We start from the raw sequence: 21,002 nt of genomic DNA on the forward strand, positions 1-21,002 counted from the left end.
CTGTCTTTGTAAGGAAAGTTATTTTTCAAAGATTTAGTCTTACTGATTTTTAGTTTTAATACTTATTATAAATTCAGTGACCTGAAGCATTCTGGAAGTTGATGTGTAAGCACATTGGATTTGTTTGATTAATGTTTTTTGGTATCTCTTCTCTGCCTTCTCCCATGAAAATGCCACTGGCAGTTTTATATTCCAGTATCTAGCAGCTATAAGTGCCTGAAGGGATTCGGGTCCTTTGGTTACTTCAGTCCTTCTGCTATCCAAAATCCCAGTATATTTTATGAATTTTGCAGGCAGCTGTGTTGCTATAGCTGGCATGTGGGCCAGAGCAAATGAACCAGTTAATTTTAGTATCCATTTCTTATCCAGCCTGCATAGAATTGGAAAAAAAGCAGTGAAACCAGTGTGAGCTACTCAGGTAACCCGCATTGGGTTTACTGCTAGCGTCTAGGATCCTACCTAGGATCTCCTTAGGGACTGTCTCCTTTGAGCATATGAGACATGCCATATGGCAGCCTAGTTTAGAAATTGTGGAGTAAAGAAGTTGCTTTATTTGACTGGTTTTATAGCTGTTGTTCTAAGGAACCATCCCTACACATTCTCACATTCTCTGCCTGCACAGTTCCTTGCTCTCCTTGGCCATGGGGTGGATTGGAAATGGGATTTGCTTCAGTGTGAGCAGGGGATCTTGCTGTTCTCTGTTTGCCTTATTTCAGACCAAGGTTGGTGGGACAAGCCACACGGGAGGCAGTTTTGAAGAAGTTCTCAGCTCTACAGCCCATGCTAGTGCTCAGAGCTCCCTGGCTGGCACCCGACTCCCTGAAAGCGAAGAAGAGCTTCAGTGCTAAACAGAAGGCCCTCCTGAGCCCCACATGCCTCTCTTCAGAGACTTGCCCAATGATTTTCAGCTCTCCCTCACCACACAACTTGTGCAAGGTTTTGTCAGCTTTGGAAAATTGCCATCCTGGCCTTGTTTTGGAGAAATATTTCCTCCCCCTATTTCTATTTTAGATGGGCCATTTTATCACCAGGTACTTTGTACATCAAAACCACACACAAGACATTGGCTATAATGCACTAAATTCTGTGTTAAGTGACTAAATAGTTTTCAGTTACATGTAACTTCCCTCTAACAATCTCCCAGTCTCTGTTTCGTATTTATTTTGGTTTACTTTTTTCTATCTGTTGGTTTCTGGCTTCCCTCTCAGTACCACATCAGACAGATGGACCTAGAGCTGTGCAAAGCATTCAGCTGCCAGCAGTAGCCCATACACCAGCTGTCTACCATCCATACCAGGTGCCCTTTGCTCAGGAGTGTCTGTATATCATCTATTTCGTAACAGAATTAAAATCACTTACTGTCACAAAAAGCTGTTTCTCCTTCAGTGGTACAGTCTGGCATTGCCCTACACCTGTTAGGCAGCAGAGTTAAGGAGGGCAGGAAGAGAAACCTGGTTATTCACAGAGAAACAGCTTCTCACAGCTGCCGATTTCAGATCGTCATTTTGGCTGGAAAGGTTTCAGTTTCAAAATGTGCCCCATTGCTTGCTCTCTTCGGTTTCATAAGACTTGGCAGTGAACTTAATTAGAAAATCAAGTGGAGTGGAGGGAACCTCTAATATTTTTGCCTCTGTATCTCCCCGTCAAAACCAAGGGAAAATATATTTATGAGCCTCTGTCAAGATACAGCCTTAAGTGAAAGAATACAAACCCAACATTTGGCTTCAGACGTGCCATAGGTTAGAGAGCCCATGCCTTCAGAGCTGCTAGCATAGATCCTGTCACCTGACAATCCACAGGATGAGTAAGAACTTCACTTTTGGTGTCAAATTTTGCTGTGCTTCTCTCCAGGATGTTAATTCCACCAACCGCATTATCTCTGCTCAGTCACCAAGAGCCAGACATCTCTCAGCTTTGATTCAGCATGTTTTCTGAATTGCATTCTTTTAACATGTTTTCTAAGAAAAGAGCAGCACATTTGTGACACTATCTTGCTGTGTAGTGAGCACGTGTCTGTCCGCATGCTGCGTTGCTCAGCTCACCACACACTGAGGTGGGCAGGACGTTATCAGTAAGCAGGATGGAAAAGAGCCTGGCTACTTTGAGAATGGATGTATTTTTGAGCATACGCCAAAGCTTCAAATCAGTGTTAGTGACTTTGACATTACAGACTGCTTAAAATTTTGTGAGAAAATGTGGCTTTAAGTGATTTTTGTTTTTTCTTGTGTGGCTTTTGTTAGTTTTTACAAAGTTGAAAGTCCTTTTGTAATGTTCTACTGGACATAGGCTAACTTTGGACATTTATATCACATGCCTCTTTAGTGTGATTTTTAGCATGGAAACAAATCTAATTGTTTTTCTAGTATTCTTGTGACAATTTTCTAACTTATGTGTTTTTGTGCATAAATGTGAATTTATTTAAAATGGAAGATACTGACAATTTAGTTTGTGTAAATGAAGTTCTTGATATTCTTATTAAAAATAAATTTCTCTCTCTTTTACCCTTTGTGATATTTTAATTCTGTTTACCAGTAGTACTAAGCAACTTAGTAGAAAGTCTCCCTGCCACTGACAAGGTAGCTGGAACTAGATGATCTTTAAGGTCCCTTCCAACTCAAAGCACTCTATGATTACTGTGCACGGTGTTCCACACTGTTCCCTCGGTCCCCTGCAGAATGGGGAAGCCTCCTGCTATGCTGCATGAATGGACTGTTCCTGCTTAGGGTAGTATTTGTGCTGGGTGTGTTTCTACCAAACATCTCTTCAAGGCCACTTTGCTGCTTTGTCAAGAATGTTGTCAATTCTGCCCCTCCATGCATCTGTAGCTCTTGCACTCCGCATTCAATGCACAGTAATGGACACTGTGATTTGTGTGCATCTAGGTGGAATAAAAAGGCTGACAAAAGCTTGGTGGGCCCCCTGCATCCCCCTGTGCAGCATGGCAATCTGTTGCCAAGATCCACTAATCAGCTCAGCAAAGTGCAACCTGTTGTTCCAGGGTTGCCACAGGGCCTGACTGCTGCCCCAGGGGGTTCCTGAGCAGAGCAGGCAGCTTGCATCTCCTCTGAACCAGACCAATACGCTCCGCAGATTCTGAGCACTGTGCCAAGCCATTGAGGCAAGAAGCTCCCAGCATCTCTGCACAGCACTCTGTGCTCTAGGAATGGCACCAGCCACAGAACACTTGTGAGCTTCAGTCAGGCCCCTGAGCTTTGTGTAAAGAAAGCATTTCCTGAGTCACGGTGCCTGAAAATGAGTGTTCAGATACACTAGCAACCTTTAAAGGATATTGACAATTGAATTTAGTTTTATGCTGCTTCATTTAACATGGAAGACAGAGAACTCAAAAGTCTCTACCATGCAATTTTTACAGGTGCAAATTTTGCTTATTTGGTAATCATGGCATTGCCCTCATCTCCAGCTGCACGCAATTCAGCAGTTGGGTGTGCAGACACTTGCCTCATCATGGCATTTACCACCTCTACAGCTTTACTTCACAATCATTCTGTACCTCTACATTAGTGTGCACTTCTGCCAAAAACTCATTTATGGCAGAACTGGTACCAACGTGCCACAGCCTGGAGAAGGGAGCAAGCTCTACGTGGATGTACAGGCTTCTGCATTAGATTGCACAAATTCCAAAGGTCCCTCCCAACCTCAGGTATTCTGTGATTATTCATTACCTGTGAAGGAGTCTGTAAAAACTGCCAGTCTTGGGTGATGGGGAGCGAGGAATATAGACCTTATGGAAATACTGGCACCATTCCCTGATACAATATATGAACAGGGGAAAAGTTGTATGAAACAAAGAAGATACTCAGAAAATACAATTAATGAGATTATCAGTTTTATGCACCAGCACTTAAGGCTTATGCACTCCAATGAAATCTCATCTCTAAGCTCAGCAAATAGCTTCTACAGATGCTCATTGGTCTCATTTCTGTGTAGCACTGAGTGGATATTAACCCACTTTGAAGGTACTTAAATCCATACGTATCTAGAAATTCACAGAACAAGACCACCTGCCCCACACAGTGCATTACATGAACAGATTAGATTGCAATCAACTAATTTTTAAATGTACATGGACTTCCCCAGTGGAGAATCTATTTGTAACTGAGATTGCATTAATCAGAGGCTAATTAAAAAGAAGGAAAACCCCGAATATACTAATTCTTTGTTCCCTGACACGTCCTCTGATGTGGGAGGCAACTACATTACCTGCTCCCCTCTAAGTGGGATTTTCAGCAGTGAATGCACAGGAAAAAAAATCTGCTAGCAGAATTAGTGATGTTAGAGGAGAAAAAATAATTACCAGAATATAAACCAAAGTATTTATTATGGCTACAGCATTTAAGAACACCTCAGGAATGTGGATGAGATGTGGCAGCTATTCTTTTTTTCCTTTCTGTGTTAATCAGAGATACAAGCTGGAGTATTTCTGGGTGAACAAACTTCCCTGCAAAACAAAAGAAAAGGAAGGTTAATGAAAAATGCTCTCATTTTGCCACGTGTGAAAGGCTGGAATTGAAATGATAGCAGAGATGTCACTTTAGGCTCAGAATAAATGTCAAATTATTCCTTTAAGAAAGTTAATGCTCCCAGTTCAATCCAGCTATGGAGTAAGTGTAGCTACACCCCTTCTTCACAAAAAAGCTTGTATTTTGTGCTTTGTTAAGACATTTAAGAGCTGAAAAAGGGATGCACCCTGACCAAGATAATCTGATGCCATGTATCATGCTACAGGAAACCAGTGCAGTTCCAGGTGCACTTAGGGTATACGCTATAGGCTCTACTCAGACATCAGCTCAATTTAAGTTGTTGGATTCTGGTAGGTAGCAAAAATGTCAGTTAGAAAATAAAGCATTATCATCTTCATTCACATTGTCCTTTCTTTTCCTTTGCTAATCAAAGTCTTACAGTGAGATTATTATTTCCCTGGGGAATCACCAAAGTCAGGGACTCTGCTGGGTGACTGCTGGTCCTCTCATCCCTAGAGTTAGTCTATCCCTAGTTTTTTTCCCAGGACAGGATGAGTTAGTTACAGTTCTCCTCTGGTGTTAACTACCTTGCCAAAATGATAAAGATTATTTTTTTTACCTATCTCTGCTTTAAACTATCAGTGGATAGAATAAAAAGTAACACAGTTGCAATCATTTCACTGAGGTCGTTCTCACAGGAACCTTGGGTTGGTCACTCAGCTCACTTGGAGATAACAAATCCTACTTCACTGGTTCCTGAAACACTGACAGAGTACAAACAAGCTGCTGTCAGAGCATGGGTGAACACTGAAGAGTCCTTTTTGAAGACTCTGATGTTTCAGGTTGATCCTTACACACATACAAGTGTAATGAAAGCTGAGCCTCTCTCTAAGGTGAAAAGTGATGTAACAGGAATCTGACATAAATTAAATTTAGGTTGAATACCTATAGATAAATGTCAGGTATGTTCACAATGCATCAAGTTTCCCCAGAAATATTAGGGGACTTGAACAATGAGTAAAATAACTAGTTCTCACTTGTTCTGAATGTCTGTCAGAAAAAAAAAAAAGGAATTTATATATTTTATGAAAGAGGAAAAAAAAAAGCCCAAATGTCATACCAGCAGTTGAATCAAAAAAATCCTGCAGTCTGCCAGGTGTCTTTTCCAACTCTTCATACTCAAATGCTTGCAGTATCATCTCACACTGATCCAACTGCTTTACAAACTTGGCCTCTGCAGTAGACTGGTTTTCATATTCCTGAAAAGATTTGCAGTTTTAAGAAAATAATTCTGTTACTCTGAAACAGAACATTAAAATCTCTTTATATATCTAGAATTTTCTTCATTAGTACAAGCCACTCCAGAAATATTCAGCACAAATACATGTTTCACCTTGATTTTACAAACACACAGTGGTGAGCAGAACACTGAAAATATGTGCCAATTTTATATTAAATGCAATGGGATGTAAAATACAGCCTTTTGCATAATCTAACTCTAAATATACCAATTCTTTTGGCTGAATCAGGGATGATATGGAGGCAACTCTGCATGACACACAAGTTAAACAATAGGTTTGATTTAACTGTATTTTATGTAGAAAGATAATTTCAGGCCTGGTTAAGGCTATTAATTACCACAGTGTGTGCCTATGCACTGTCATCACCTATTTTTAAGACCTATTTTGCACTTTTCTCACCACTTACTGTTTCTATATGGAGTTGTTCTTTATATTTCTCTTGTCATTCCTGCCTAATCTTTTTGCTCTAATCTGTCTGAGCTGCTTATGTCCTTATGTCTCTCCTAGGAGATAGGGAGTGGTTAAGGGGTTTCCTCCCCTTCAGAATTTAAGTCCTTTAATCTCTCTGCTATCTTTTTCCTCTCTACAGTCATCATCAGTATATACTTATGTGTGATTCACATTTCTACTCATCTTGAACAATTTTGCTGTCATTTACTTCCAGTGATGGCTGCAGACAGGTCTGGCATTGCATTTTCTCTTTTCCAAATCTACTGCATTGTGTGAAATGTCTCATGAGCAGGTCTTCCCGACTCTCCTGACTTCTAAAACCAACCCCACAGAAAGGGGTTTTCTTCTGTGCAGGTTACCTTTACCTTGATACCACTAGCATGTCTAACCCTATTCATCATCCCCACCACCATTAATCACACCAAAGTACACACTGGGACCACCTAAGCTCCCAGATCCACAGAACCTGTGCATCATAGCACTTCCACAGAGAAGAGCACCGTGAGTGCAGGAACAGGTCTGCTACTCACCACAGAACCTGGCATTCCTTTCTGCATCTGAAGACAACAACTGTGGTGGGAGTGTCATTCACAGTGGAAAGACCCTGGCTTTGTAATTCCAGCACACTGATGCTCAGGTAAGTGTGACAGTCTCTTGCATACTATTAGGAAGCTGTTCTTAGGCTTATTACTTTACCTTTGAAGTGAGAAATCCAGATTTCAATAGCCATGATTACTATTCTACTTAGATTTCAATGGTACTTATGAATTTTCAGTCATATCTTCATCATTATTTTAATAATAAATTTCATTTCAGTGTTTTTATCTTGTTTTTCTCTTTTCAATCTGAGCTTTGTCTCATTTTTAAATTGCTTAAATACTTATTTTCTTAAATCTATTTATTTGTACTCTATTTTTTAATAATCTATTTTTTAATACTCTATCTTTTAATAATCTCTTTTGCGGGGGCAGAGGTCCTTCAAAGACAACAAACTCCTGGCAGCATTACAAAGGATAAGAAAAGAAAAGAAGCAGTAGGGCTGTTCACCTGTAGAAGTTGGTCTCACCTCCAACAATTAGGTGGGAGTATCAATCTGTTGCCAACCTCTGTGCTATAGACCCGATGTTATTCACACCTCAGCTCACACTGCCCTCAAGAAACATGAGCTATTACATGTGCAACTATGCACAGTGCTGAAACAAACACTTACTGTTTCCTCCCCATAGGTGGCTAAGACTCTGAAATAACAGTGCACTTTGGAAAAACACTAACTGTACTTTGGAAAAACACTCCAACACCACAGGCCATCTTTTAAAAATCATTCCTGTGCTTTTGCACTTGAGAATTAAAAAGCAGGACAGAGCTGAAACGTGCTGACTCATTTACTTTACTGTTTTTTCAAACATGTTTGGGATTAATTATAAAGTGAAAATATATCTGAGGCCTCTTTCTGCTGCCTCTCCCCTACACAACACTCGCCAAGTACCCACCAACACCTTCCAAAGCAGCAGTTCTTGTAAGGCTGAAAAGCGAAGAGAGACAGAGACAAGGGCAGGGTAGAGAAAGAAGGGCTGGCTAAAAGTGTCGAGAAATCTTGTACTGCTCAGCACCATTCAGCTCTGGTCCATGACCACCTTCATGCACAAAAAAAATATCATAGGGAAATGTTTCTGGCTAGCTGAGAGCAGAGCAGCACACCAAGTTATCAGAGGCTTCTTATTTTCTCTTTTTTTTTCTCTTCTTAAGGAGTAACTAGCTGTTCCACTTAAAACAATGGACTACATGTGAATAGGAGATTATTAGGATACCCTCTCTGCCAGGTGGGTTGCACACATGCCAATGAGTTGCAGACACAATGCAAATAAATAATCCTGAAGGTAGAAACAAAGACCAAATTATCAAAGACGTGCATGTATTAAATTATGGTAAATGAGAATGATGAAAAACTAACATGCTAAAGAACTGACTCCATACTGAACCAGCTCCTACAATGTCACTGGAGAAGACTGAGACCAGCAAAGAAAAAACCCAATTATACAGAACTAACATTATCTGTCAAAACCTCATTTTCCTCAATTATAACAGTTTCTCAAGGGAGAAAGAACCAATGCTCCCTAAAAAAATACGCACATATTATTTCCTATATCTGATGGTGCTGGTTTACCCCCTTTACTTTAAAATATAGCTCTGAGTGCCCATCTCACTGCCTGTTCAACCACACAACTACACAACTACAACAGGGGAAAAAACCCCAAAAACAACCCTAAACCTAAAACAAAACCATAAACAGGGTGTTGTAGCAAAATGCAAAAACCGGATGCAAATATTTGGAATTAAATACACTCTAAGTAGAAAAGAATATGAATGTAAGATACACATTCATGTCATACAGTCCAAGAAACACAGTATGCTTGCACAAGAGGTTGTGGATTGAATTTCCCCCATATGTCAGGAGGAGATAAAGCACAGTAATTATAAACTTGAATTGTTTGGAAATAACCTAATCATCCCTCATTTGCAAGTATAAAAGATATTATCAATTAACAGCATGGGTTCGCATAAAAATGGTTAAATCACCTTCAAACACGAAAGATACTTTCTAATACAAACTTTTAAATAACCCAAGACCAGAAATCTCTAGTGTTTGTAGAAAAGTGCTTTTTTTTGGTCACATTTAAGTTTAAACATTAGTTTACTTAATCATTTTAAGTTACTACTAAATATCTTGCTAAAGTCTAATGGACTTTATTAGAAAGAAATGAAAGCCACAGAAATTACTTCCATAAAAAGCAGAAGACAAACCACAGCACCATCACCTACTATTTTTTTTCCTGTGTTAAAAGCTGCATATTGCCAGATATGAACGAAAGTGATAATGTAATAAAAAATCAGATTTATATCCAGAGGGATATATGTAGAGGACAAACCCTTCCTTTAGCCGTACAAACCAAGCCCTAGACAGGCTGATCAGGAACTCTGAGAGGCATGGGGCAAAAGATGGTTAGTTTATCAAGGTCCAGGCTTTCTGTTTGAAAAGGATCCAAAAGTGACCTTTACTCATACTGTTAGGCTTGTTAGGCTTTATCTTCCAAGCAAATAAATCTCACTTTCTTGAGGTCAAAACAAGAGCTGGCACAATTTCACAGGTATATGGGAAGAAGGGAATGGGTCACCCTGAATTTTAACACAGGATTAAAAGAATGCAAACTTACTTCCCAGAGTTCAAAGATTTCTTTTCTGAGGTCCTCTGATAGAAGGTGGGTCAGCTGTTGCATAGCTGTCTGAAAAAAAGAAGCCATTTTCTGAGCAACACTTTTATCATTATATTTTCTGAATAGTTATCTAGTTGTTACCAAGCTAGCAGAAACATCCACTACACAGCAAATTACTGTATTGTTTTGGCATAGCAATGTTTGGCTACAGCTCTGGCCAAGGTGGTAGCACCTCTGGGATAACATATTGAAGGGCAGGCGAAAGCCCAGTGCAACTTCACCCAGGGGAGGAGTGAGAAGTGAGAGGAAGAACTCTGCAGATACCAGGGTTAGAGAAGGAGAGGGAAGAGGTGCTTTAGATGCCAGAGCAGATTCCCCTGCAGCCCGTGAGGAAGATCCTGGTGAGGCAGCTGTGCCCCTGTAGCCCTACAGAGCAGCAGAGATCCACCTGCAGCCCCTGGAGGTCCGTGGTGGAGCAGATATCCACTGGGGCCCATGGAGGATTCGAAGCAGGGGGATACCCCAAGGAGGTTGTGACACTGTAGGAAGCCTGCACTGGAGCAGGCTCTTGGCAGAACTTGTGACTCCAGAAACTGTTCTGCATGCTCTTTGTGTTCTCCCAGCTGATCAGTCTCATTTCTGTGTTGTCACTACTGTTTGGCCAGTGATACGAAGGGCTGCTTCTAAAACAACCAACATCACAGGCAAGACAAAGGTTTCATGCCATGATTGTTTCTCCACTTCAGAATACAGTGTCACAGTGTGGCTCCAAATTGCTTGGCCCCACTGAAGCATCAAGATCTCATTCCTTCTCACCTCTTTCCAGCTCTGGAACTCATCAGATTTCAAAGTTAGGTGGCTAAAATGACTTACCTGTCAAAAACCCCTACTCCAAAAAACATTTTCCCTCTTCCAAAAAAAACCCCAAAACTTCTTTTATTAATCAGATTCATTTTCCAATGCCTTAGTCTTTGTGAGACTCACTGGTTAAAGTTACTGCACAAGCAGCAAACTTTGGAGCCAGCTCAATTGTCGGCTGTAGAGCAAACAGAAGAAAGGAGAACTCTGCAGTGGAAGCAGAGTATTGATAACTCACCTCAAGCCACCTCCTGAAGTGGCTACCCATGGTCTATTTTTACAACAAAGTATTTCAGAGTCATCCCAAATATTTAATGCTTTATTCTCCTTCTCACAAAGTCAAGAGAAAGTCCTCACTGACTGAAACGGGAGCAGAAGGAGCTGCAAATACTTAAGAAAACTTCTTAAACATACCTAGGCATCGAAATCTCTTTTTCCTTGCCTAAATTCAAATGAGACCAAAGCTGAAGGCTGATCCTCAGTGACACAACAACCTTTACAGGCTTCCAGTAAAGAGGATTCTTCTGTTCAGTGTTTTGAAGCTCTTTGAAGAGTGTAACAACCACTCCAGTGATTATTCATCACCCATAAAAGGGAGCCCCTTTTATGCTTATCTGGTTAAAACTAGGGGCTGGGGGGCCATGACTAACTCTAGGAGTAAGCTCTTTGCTAAGAAAGTGGAAATTAAAGATCTAAGGTGCATTTGGCATTCTTGAAGTACAATCTTTACTGATTGTAATTTTGGTGTTGTTTTTTTTTTAAATATACTTCCTAGTGTGTTCTTACACTGAATGAATAAAGCCTCTGAAGAGTTTCTGAGGCATGACATTGCCCTCTAGCTGTGGCTACAGAAATGGTTTACATTTTCTTCAAATAACACCACAAACCAGAAACCGCAAACCAGCAGTTTGGATAAGTGCAAGGCCAAAAATAAAGTGACTCTAGACATGCTGCACTCAAAGAATCACAACAACAACAAACAAGACACCTGCACCTGAGGTTCTGTGGAGAAGGCTTAAATGAAGTCTCTGTCAACCTCATGATCTGGCACCACACACACGATCTGACATGAACTGTCATCCATCCTACTCAGTGCTCCTACTCCCTGCTCCTCACCTCTTGGAAAGGCTGCTGAACATGACTAATTCAGGCTTACCAAAACTGCAGCTAGCTCAGGAATAAATGTCCTAGGTGAAGATTACTTCAAAGATCCTTCCATAACTTTGTACTTGATGATGTTACAGGTCCAAAAATCTCAATAAGCTGAAAACTCTACTTGGTTGTGGCAGGTTTGTCCAATGCCAGTGATTGTATTATATTGCTTATTCCTTCACCACCAGCAGAATATTAAAACACACAGAATGCTCTGCAGCTGTGGCTTCACACCTTATGTTCATACCTCTTCTCTCCTGTGTTTCTCCTCTTTTGGGATATTATCTGCAGGAGCAATATCTCCAACAATGCATTCAGCCATATCATGAACCAAAGCTAATCGTATGCATCTGACAAGAAGGAGGGACAGAATAATTAGTTTTTCAGCATTTTAAGTTGAAAACTTATGCAAAAGGCTAAGAGACTGCAGAATTTACCCCCCTTCATGTACTCTAAAGGTTGGTTGGAGCCTTGCTTAAACTTTATACAACATTTTTCACTTTTTTGTTAAAGGAAGTATTTTCCACCTAGATATGATTTTGATTTTTGATTTCTAGTCCTTACTACTTGTAAATGTAGATTTAAGTATAAATACACTGTGTACCAGAGCATAATATTCAAAAGTAATGTACTTAGCTTTTGTATACTTGACTTTTGGAAATGTTGTGGTAATTAACTACACATTATTCCTGCAGCAGGTAGAAGGTAATCATATTGGAGCAATCCCAAATTCAGTACATACTCTGTCACTCACAGCTCTGCAGCTATGCCAGTCTGCAGCAGAATAGTCAAAAAAGCCTTCATATCAGCTCCTAGAGCTTTCTCTGCTATCCCAGAGGATTTCTGTGGCTCCTTACTGCTGCTGAGTGCTCCTTCAGTCTCTCAAAATCGACGTGGTCTATGGCTCTGACACATGTCTGTTGCCTGACATTGTTTTTTAACAAGGGTTTTCAGTCTGCTGCTTGAAAGGCCAGCTTAAAGCCTCTGCACTAAGGACTTGCCTCAACACTCCTAGTTAAGCAATAAAGTTTTTAGCTCCTTTCCAATGCCCAGATAAACTGGACCCTGTCCAAACAACACAGGGAAAAGAAGAGGGGAAAGGCGTGATTTAACAACTCTTACTGGGGATGACAGCTTCTTTTAGCATTTTGTTTGCAGCTGTCCCACAACGTTAACATATGGTCGTGATAAGCAGAGGCAGTCTCACCTGTCCTTGTTAAGGCTCTTGTCTTCAGTCACCAAAGCCATCATCGCCATCCTGTACATATGGTCCGAGACGCTCTCTGGCTTTGCCACGTTCCTGTACACCCATCCCGTCCGCGGCACTCTCTGCGCCCGTGTCACAGAATCACACAATCAGTTAGGCTGCAAAAGGCCGCACACATCACCGAGTCCAACCTCTGGGCGGATACCACCGTATCCACCGGACCTCGGCACTGTAAAGGTTAAAGCCCTCGGTTCTGCAGGCCCTCGTTTAAGAGACACCGGCAGAAATCCCCCCCACCACGGCCTCCACGCTGCGGAGAGCTTTGATGCTCGCCCAAGGCCCAGCCCGGCCCCCCGGCGCTGTCCCCGGCCCAGCCGCAGCCCAAGGGCCGGGACACGGCGGCACCCACGAGTGCCGGCCGGGCCCGCTGCGCTGGCACCGGGCCCGGGGAGCCCCGGCTCACTCCGGCCTCCCCCAGCCCCGGCCCCGCCGCCAGCCCGGGCGCTGCCCAGGGAACCCGGCCCCAGCCCCCATGCCTGGCCCTTGCCCCGCGCCCACCTTGAGCTGCCCCAGCAGCCGCAGGAAGGGCAGCAGCCCGACCCCGCCGCCCGCCGCCATCGGGCCCCGGCAGCACGGCCCGGACCGCGGCTCCTCCTCCTGCTGCTGCTGCCGGGACGCGCCCGCAGCGGGGCCCGGGCGCAGGCGTGCGGGGAAAGTGTCGGTGGGGGAACCGCGTCCCCAAAGCTCTGGCGCCTCGGCGTTCATTCACCACAAAAAAAGAACGACGCGGGCTGCGACTGCAACGAGAAAAGCAGCAAAAGAAGCCGGGCTGCTCACGGGCATGGGCGCTGAGTGGGGAAGGGAAGGTGGCAGGCGTGTCCTCTCCTCTCTTCCGCTGCGGTCCAGCGGGGAGGAGGGACAGTCAGCCTCCAAGGTAGGAATAGCTCATAATTCTGTCAAACTGAGCGTCTCCGTGACCTTTACCATGAAAACAAACAAACAAACAAACAAAAACCCAGCGCAAACTCGTTTATTGTTTAGAGACGAATGGATAGTTATCAGGGTTGCTGATGGGTTTTAATTATTCTGTGGACCCCTGGCGTCTTGCTACAAGCGCATCCGTCACTTCTATGAGTTGAATAAACAGCGCGGTGACTTACCTGACAATTTTTTGTGGATTTTCAAAATACGTTGCATTTCTTTGCTACTTTTATCTTGCCAACTGAAGTAGCGGGTAATGGTTTCAATGTGGTGATGAAATAGTCTGTTTCAGGAAAGAAAATCTGCAGTTTTGCCAGCTATCAACAGATGGCAGAGTATTTTACTTTCGTTTCTGTAAATATTTAAACTCCTAAATTAATAATACAGTCCAGACAACATTTTAGTGACCATTTCAAGGCTGTTTTCCCACAATAAAAACCAACAAGGACCAGGAAATTCATCACCTTTACACCTGTGTACACAATCATAGATGCCTTGGGTGTGGCAGTACAGCTTTCCTGGTTGAAATGAATCACATATCTCTTGCAGATTTGTCTTGACAGCTCTTGAAACCATCCGTAATAAGAATTTCATACTTGGTCCAAGCTGTCTGCCTTCCTTGTTTCATAATGGATCTCCTTTAGAATGAACACTTGAGCAATAATCATGAGGCTGGATTCACAGGCACTGTCCTCAGCGTAATTTTTGTAATATTTGTCCATTTTGTAGCGTTTATATGTATATAATTCCTCTGCATGCATTTTGTGTGCTGTTTTTGCATATTGCTTATTGACACTGGTGTTCTACCCAGTCATTCTTCAACAGTACTTAGAGACATCATTTATGTGCCTTTCCAAGTACCTGTTAAATGCATGGACTCTTTGTAGGCTGGAGGACCCCATCATAGTACAAATATTAGCTCTGTCAGGATTTTACTATTCAGTAAGTAGCCTGAAAACAGAAACAAATCAGCTCCATACTATTTTAAGCAGGTTTTTTATGTAATTCAGAAACTTCAGCAAGGATTAGCAGTCTCCCTACAGGATATTAAGGTAGTGCAAAGGCTTAAGTCTTAATCTTTCGTCAGTCTCAGCTGGCTTTCTTCTCCATCTTTTGCCAAAATAGATGGCAGTTTCAAAAAAGAAATCCCAAATAAGCTGGTTATCGCAGAGTAATTATGATTTATAAGCTGGAGATGGCGCTCTCTGCCCACAGATTTCTGCTTCCCGCATTTGCTGCTACTCAATGCTAGACTGAAGTTGTGCTTCCATTTCTTTAAGAAACAGCGCTGGAGGAGAGGAGTTGCTTTGCACACTTGGTGCAGTAATGTGAAAATCATCTCCCCAAACGCCAGGCTGGGAGGAGACCCGGTAATTACTCCTAAGGTGGATCATAATCAGTTTGTGGTTTATATAACGTAGCACCAATGATAACATGCCAGGTTTAGAAAACCCTTATATGTTCTGCCAGCATGGGCACAGTAAAAATTGTATTGGCAAAATATCTTCAGGAAAAGTAATTAATTGGTGAGATTCATTCATTATCATCTGGCAGGAAAAGAAAAAAAGAAAAGAAAATGTTGTGTAGTTCCGTGGACAGGGCAAAATGGTTGGGTATCACAGAACCATCAAGAAGGAATAGCAGCCTTGATGCCCTTCCTAATAGAAACACAACTGATGAGCACCTGCCAGACACTATAAATGGTCATTTTACTTCTCCAGGCTATAATATCTTCCTTTGTCTGAGGCAATCTTGGCAAATAGATAGTTAGCTCTGCAAGAATTCTTCAGTAAGGGTACAGAAGTGCAGACCTCTGGGGTGAGAGTACATGTGTACCATGTGGCTCCCTTGACTTTGCCATGCACCTCACAGTGCTGGAGTGTGTGTCCTTGTGCCCCACTCCCCTGTGTGGGCTGTCAACGCTGGTGAGAAGCACCTGAGAGATGCACCATGCACTGATGTCTGTGCTAAGGGCTGGACATCTCCTCCTGAGACTTCACAGAATCACAGAATGGTTTGGGTTGGAAAAGACCTTAAAGATCATCTAGTTCCAGCCCACTGCCATGAGTGGGAACTCCCTCCATTTTAGCAGCTTGCTCAAAGCCCCATCCAACCTGGCCAGGAACACTTTCAGGGATGGGACATCCCCAGCTTCTCTGGGCACCCTGTTCGAGTGTTTCACCGCACTCACAGGAGAGCATTTCTTCCTAATATCTAATCTAAACTTAGTCTCTTTCAGTTTAAAGCTCTTCCATCTTGTCCCATCACTACCTGCCCTTGTAAAACATCCCTCTCCATATCAGAAGAGTAGTGCTTATGGTAGCATTCCAGTAGTCAGCAATAACTGCCCAGAGTGCCCCTGTTCAGTGTAGCTAACCAGTGGCATCACTACCCAAAAGAAAAATGTTCTTGCTGCTGTTGCATTAACATCTTGGGCTTTCTGTGATTAACAAGAGATTTTCTATCAGATCCCTTAGGATTACCCCATCTAAACCTTCAAAATGAAGAAAAAGTTGTTTTATCTTATATGTATAATGGATCTGCAGGGCCAAGAGTAGAACTTTAGACTAGCACATTTTGGGGAAAAAAAAGTCAATTTAAGAGCAAATCAGTCTTACATGAGCAGAACATTTCTAATGTAAAAAGGCAGCTGAATTAGAGGATTAGGTCACACTGCCTGATTAACATCATTTGATCTTTTGCTATTGAAAAGCCACTGGTCTTCTCAGAGACAGGAAGCATTCAAACTTTAAATGACACCACAAGCCTGGCTTAGGAAAAAACCTGCTAAACTGAAAACAACTTGCCTTGCTTCAGTAATTGTTGGTTTGTCTCTGCTGTGGGGGGATGCATCCAAATCAGGATTTAGAAATCCCTCACATTTTGCTATAACAAAGGAGGACTGGAAAACTGAATGAGGGCATCTTGGGCACTATGTGGGAGAGGCTCACAGCATGTGGATCTTGCCTCGCTTTGCCACATCATATTTATTTATTGTTTAAAGGTGGAAGACAGATACTCAAATATCTGTTTGATGTTCGTTTTCCTTATTACACTTTCCCTGTTGGTTTTGCCTTTAAATTTTGCTGGGGTAAGAGGTAAAAAAAAAAAAGAAAAAAAAAAAAAAAAAGAAAAAAAAAGCTCACCTTGGCCCCCAGAGCCCACTCAGAATCTGAGAGGAATCTGCTGATGACATTTCATAAGTGAGGGAGTTCTAGTTACAGTTTTTATTGTTTTTAAAACTGAATTTGTTTTAACTAAGGAACATGTTTAAACAAAGAAGCTTTCCTTAAAATTATACCTCTTTCTTGTGAGCCTCAAAGTAAAATTGTAACAGATCAGCCTTGGTCATCTGAAATTTTCTAAGGTACAGCAAGAATGAACCATTCTATGATATAACTAAGCCTTTTTCAACTGGAAACACCAAGAACAGAAATAAATCCCATGTTAAAAAAATCCTCTGGCTACCTCTTATATCTTTTCTGTTGAAAATCTTATACTGTTTTCACTTAATTGTACTTAAATGAGTTTTGAAGGGATTTTAACAATCACCTGCCACTAAGTGCCACTGTAGTAAACAGCACTTAGTAAACAGCAAGCAGACAGAAATCAAAGAATTTATTTCCTCTAATAATCTGATGATCAGTTTGCTCAAAGGATTTTTCTGTGTTTTTTGTGAAGTACTAAGCACTATTCACAAGCAGTGTATTTTTATTATTTTTAAAAATGCTCATTTAATATTCATTATATTATTTTCCATCATAGTGTTATTTCAGTTGCTAGAGATGGAGAAAAGAAGTACTTTAAGATACAGAAAAGCTGTGAATATTCTTGTTATTCCCCCAGTCATGTGTTGCACATTCATATAATGAGCACACAGATCCTGCTCAGACTCTTGCTTTTCAGCCATCTCCCAAATGTCAGCCAAGTCAGACCCTGCTTAGCTTCCAAAATCAGATGTGATCAGGCATGTAACAATGTAAAGAAAAATAAACCCTGAAAGGCACTCTGAATTATAATGTACATTTTTTTCCCTGACAGGCAAGAAAGAACAAAATGGAAGTTTTATCACAACTCTGCTTCCTTTTGGGTGCCCCCACCCTCCCTTATTACTGTGAGTAACGTTTTCTCAAAATAAAGGCACACTGATTTGTTTGTTATTTTAGGCTCTGAGAAGCAGGTCAGGCTGGAACCCTGTCCAAATACATGCCTCTCGTCCCATGAAGGGCCTGTGAAGGTACTTATCTCCGTTCCTTGCACACCAGTGCATTGTCTTCCAGGAGAGCTCCTGACACTGCCCAGCTCTGTCCGTCCTTTATGGCTGTGCGTGCTTTTGCCGCCTGGCGCGGCCTGGAGCCGCTGCGCTCCTGTGGCTTCTCACACAGGGAGAGATGCACGTAATTAGCTGCCTGAGCTTCCTGCCCCCCTCTCACGCTGCTCGGCTATTATTTTGACGGCTGGTGACAGGGCTCTGGAGCCTCCCTTCCCCTCTGTCACCCTGCCTGGCAGCCGCAGCTGGGCGGCCTGATTTGTGCCCTGCCAGCCCCGGAGCGAGGGGGAGCAGGGGAGAACGCCCTGAGGCCCCGGCTCCGCCGCAGGGCTTCAAGGGGGCTTCTGAGGGCAGGGTCGCTGGCCACAGCTGGGGGTGGCACTCCCTCCTCTCTCGTGCGACCAATACAGCACCTACTCTAGTAAAAAAACTCTGCTTTGCTATTTTGCGTCCAAGTATTTGAGCCCTTCAGACACCCCTGAACAAAACACACCAGCCATAGACATGCTCTTGCTGATCCAAGGGAACCTCTTGCATGGGCCTCTGCCTTCTAACCTGAGATTGACTTTAATTATCCATTATTTTGCCTTCCTCCCTGTGAGCCTCTTGCTGAATGCATTGTGCCACCCAGCATATTAGTCAATCATCGCAGCTTACGGAGCGCTATACTTCACATCTTGGCTTCGGTGTCATTCATGTGCACTGAGTGGAGACAGCAACCACTTTTAAGACGCTGGGTAGATTTAAGCATGCTAGGGCCTGTCTGTCCCTGTAGTAAATAGCTTTGCTGACATTTAAGCTGCACATGGCTTGATGTTAGGTCAAACAAAAATGTCACACTATAATCACTTTTTAAATAGCTGTTTCCGGCTCAGTTAGTACTGTATAGTTCCAGAAGAGAAAGCACTTACAAGCTGACAGGCAGAAAGGGGAACCGTCTGTATAGGATGTTTGCCTAATCCCATCCCTGCCCTTGCCTGTCAGGCTTGAAAGCTTTGTTTGTTTAAAAAAAAAAAAAAAAAAAAAAGAATTGCATATACAATTTAATGCCACTGTACTTTTCAGCTGGGCAGACTCTAAAGAAAACTCACAAATAAGTTCTGGGGAGAACTCTCAGCTTTGATGTAGCTGTGAGGGGGTTGTGTGGCCCAGGGGGCACCCAGCCCTCAGCAGTTTTGGGGCTGATACTGTGTATTGAGGCACTGTGCTGCTGAGATTCTGTTGCTCTGAGAAGGCATGTGGGTAAAATCCTAATGATCTTTGACAGCAGAAAATGTGAGGGTTTTCACATTCCCTGACACCACTCCTTAAATTTGTCTCTGCCTCTGAACCAGCCTGTGAAAGACATGGACCATGGAGAAGCCATGCCAGGCTTGCTTTTCATGCTTCTCATACGCCTCAGTTTGTGTGTTACGGTGTCCATATAGAACCACAGAGTCATTTAGGTTGGAAAAGACCTTCATATGGTTTCACTGAGACTCTGGCATCCTGCCCTACCCTAAGGAGGAACTAGAGTCCCCATGGGGCTCAGCAATGGCTTGCCAGAGGGCACCGCAGTATTCCTCAGGTCGCGGTGCCCCATTAACACAAACTGGCGCTGGGTCAGAGCACCCTGTGATGAGGCTGAAGTGTTTATGTCTTTACCTACCCTCCACCCCAAACATGGCTCAAGGGAATACTTGCATCCCACCACTCAGACCCACTGTCCCAAAATCATCTGTGTATTCAATGCTGCCCACGTGTAGTTTTGTCTTTGCCCCACAAACTCTCCTGGGCGTTATCAGCAGTTTATTTGTGGCAAAGCACAGCTGTAATCAGAAGGTGGATCAGTGGATCGAGAAGCACTTGTAGAAGGCAACACAAACACATGAGAGATCTACAAAGACCAATAAGAATGCATGATGTTTTGGGAAGAACAGAACCCATGAGGGAATAAAGCAGTTTGTCATCAGCAGTTTATCAGGGAGGAGAAAGCCAGCCTTTCTTGGCTTCCACTGTAGCCTTTTTCATCTAATTTGATCTCTGGCTCTATTATTTCTAACAAAGTGGCAGTCTGAGAAGGTGCTATAGATGTGACTAAATGTCACCATGAGACCTGAGCCCAAGCCTTGAACAGCCCTGGCTGTGGCTTCACAGAGGCTGCTGACCCCTGCTTGTAGGGCTGTTGTAAGTAATTTCCTTTCCTGATTAGGTCAGAACAGTGGCACCATCTGAGTGTGTCAACATGGGGATTTCCTGCTATGTTGATTTTCCTCTATCTGAAGCAAGCCGTATGCTATACTTTTTAATTGAAAAGCTAATTTATTCCTGTAGGACATATATTTCCTAGCTGCATTTAGACAGTGAGCATTAAATCTTAGCACATTCCTCATTTCGCATCATAGTTACAGCAGGTGGTTGCTACTGTCTGATTCCATAATAGATTGAAAATTATAGAAAAGCAAATCTCTTCCACATTCAGGCTGTGGAAGGTAAGCTTTTACCAAATATAGTTGCAAACTGTGGGCCACTATGAAGGGGGTGTTGAGTAAAATACTACAGTCTCCAAGAGGTAGGACAAGTTAACCTTTTGTTTACAACCATCCAACATTCCTTAACCCAGATGTGACTTTTGTCACACCTCAAATTTGTATCAGCAACCCTTTTTCTTATAAGCATAGTTTGCTGGGAATGACTATGCCTTTGTTCAACCACCAGTGTGAGGATGACGGGTTTCCATTGCATGCAAGCTGTGGGGAGTCACTCTGGGCTTTTGGAGAGTTCCTTCTGGCCAGGAGGTGGGCAAGGAAGAAACAGAGAGATGGAATATACAGTGCACAGTAAATTTAGTAAGAATGACCATGCATTCAAAGTCCAGCCACTTGTCCCTGTTTTATGCTCTTTGCCAGTAAAAAGAATGAAATGGAACTAGAGGAGCCAGGAGTGAGTGAGTGTTCCTGAAAGCACAAAAAATGGCATGCACTGAAAAACAAATGCTGTGATTTGGGATCTTATACAGGTTCACTAGCCAGGGAATAGGAAAGGCCCCACTGATAATTGAGATAGAAACTTTCTAAATATGAGTTTACATCCTTGTGTTGTTGAGTTCTT

The 21,002-nt window shown here is 42.6% G+C and overlaps 2 protein-coding genes across 7 annotated transcripts in view; one reads left to right on the plus strand and one right to left on the minus strand.

The window, feature by feature from the left end:
* The window catches only part of TPD52L1 (TPD52 like 1), a 50,031-nt gene extending 47,530 nt beyond the window's left edge, over nt 1-2,501 (plus strand). For all 5 annotated transcript variants that reach the window (XM_064413068.1, XM_064413070.1, XM_064413069.1 and 2 more), the window contains one exon: nt 717-2,501. In XM_064413068.1, the coding sequence (XP_064269138.1) occupies nt 717-848 (132 nt within the window). In that variant the 3' untranslated portion in view covers nt 849-2,501. The remainder of the gene's footprint in view (nt 1-716) is intronic.
* Nucleotides 2,502-4,320: 1,819 nt separating this feature from the next.
* On the minus strand, nt 4,321-15,217 carry HDDC2 (HD domain containing 2). 2 transcript variants are annotated; one of them, XM_064413066.1, is made up of 7 exons: nt 13,822-15,217; nt 13,220-13,458; nt 12,662-12,783; nt 11,702-11,804; nt 9,445-9,513; nt 5,602-5,740; nt 4,321-4,459 (listed from the first exon to the last, which is right to left on the minus strand). In XM_064413066.1, the coding sequence occupies exons 2-7, from the start codon at nt 13,424-13,426 to the stop codon at nt 4,365-4,367; spliced, it is 735 nt and encodes a 244-aa protein (XP_064269136.1). In that variant the 5' UTR covers nt 13,427-13,458; nt 13,822-15,217; the 3' UTR covers nt 4,321-4,364. The 2 variants fall into 2 exon arrangements, with proteins under 2 accessions (XP_064269136.1, XP_064269135.1); XM_064413065.1 differs by lacking the exon at nt 13,822-15,217 and having other exon boundaries at nt 13,220-13,550.
* Between the last annotated feature and the right edge of the window lie 5,785 nt (nt 15,218-21,002).

Source organism: Passer domesticus, chromosome 3 (genome assembly GCF_036417665.1).
Source record: "Passer domesticus isolate bPasDom1 chromosome 3, bPasDom1.hap1, whole genome shotgun sequence".
Classification (NCBI taxonomy): Eukaryota; Metazoa; Chordata; class Aves; order Passeriformes; family Passeridae; genus Passer; species Passer domesticus.

Excerpts from the sequence above, each read along its gene's own strand:
- HDDC2 (XM_064413066.1), bottom strand. The coding sequence starts at position 13,426 with ATGAACGCCGAGGCGCCAGAGCTTTGGGGACGCGGTTCCCCCACCGAC. Across the intron at positions 12,784-13,219 it reads GGCTGCTGGGGCAGCTCAAG|AGAGTGCCGCGGACGGGATG; the intron begins GTGGGCGCGGGG and ends ACACGGGCGCAG. Across the intron at positions 11,805-12,661 it reads AAGAGCCTTAACAAGGACAG|ATGCATACGATTAGCTTTGG; the intron begins GTGAGACTGCCT and ends CCTTCTTGTCAG.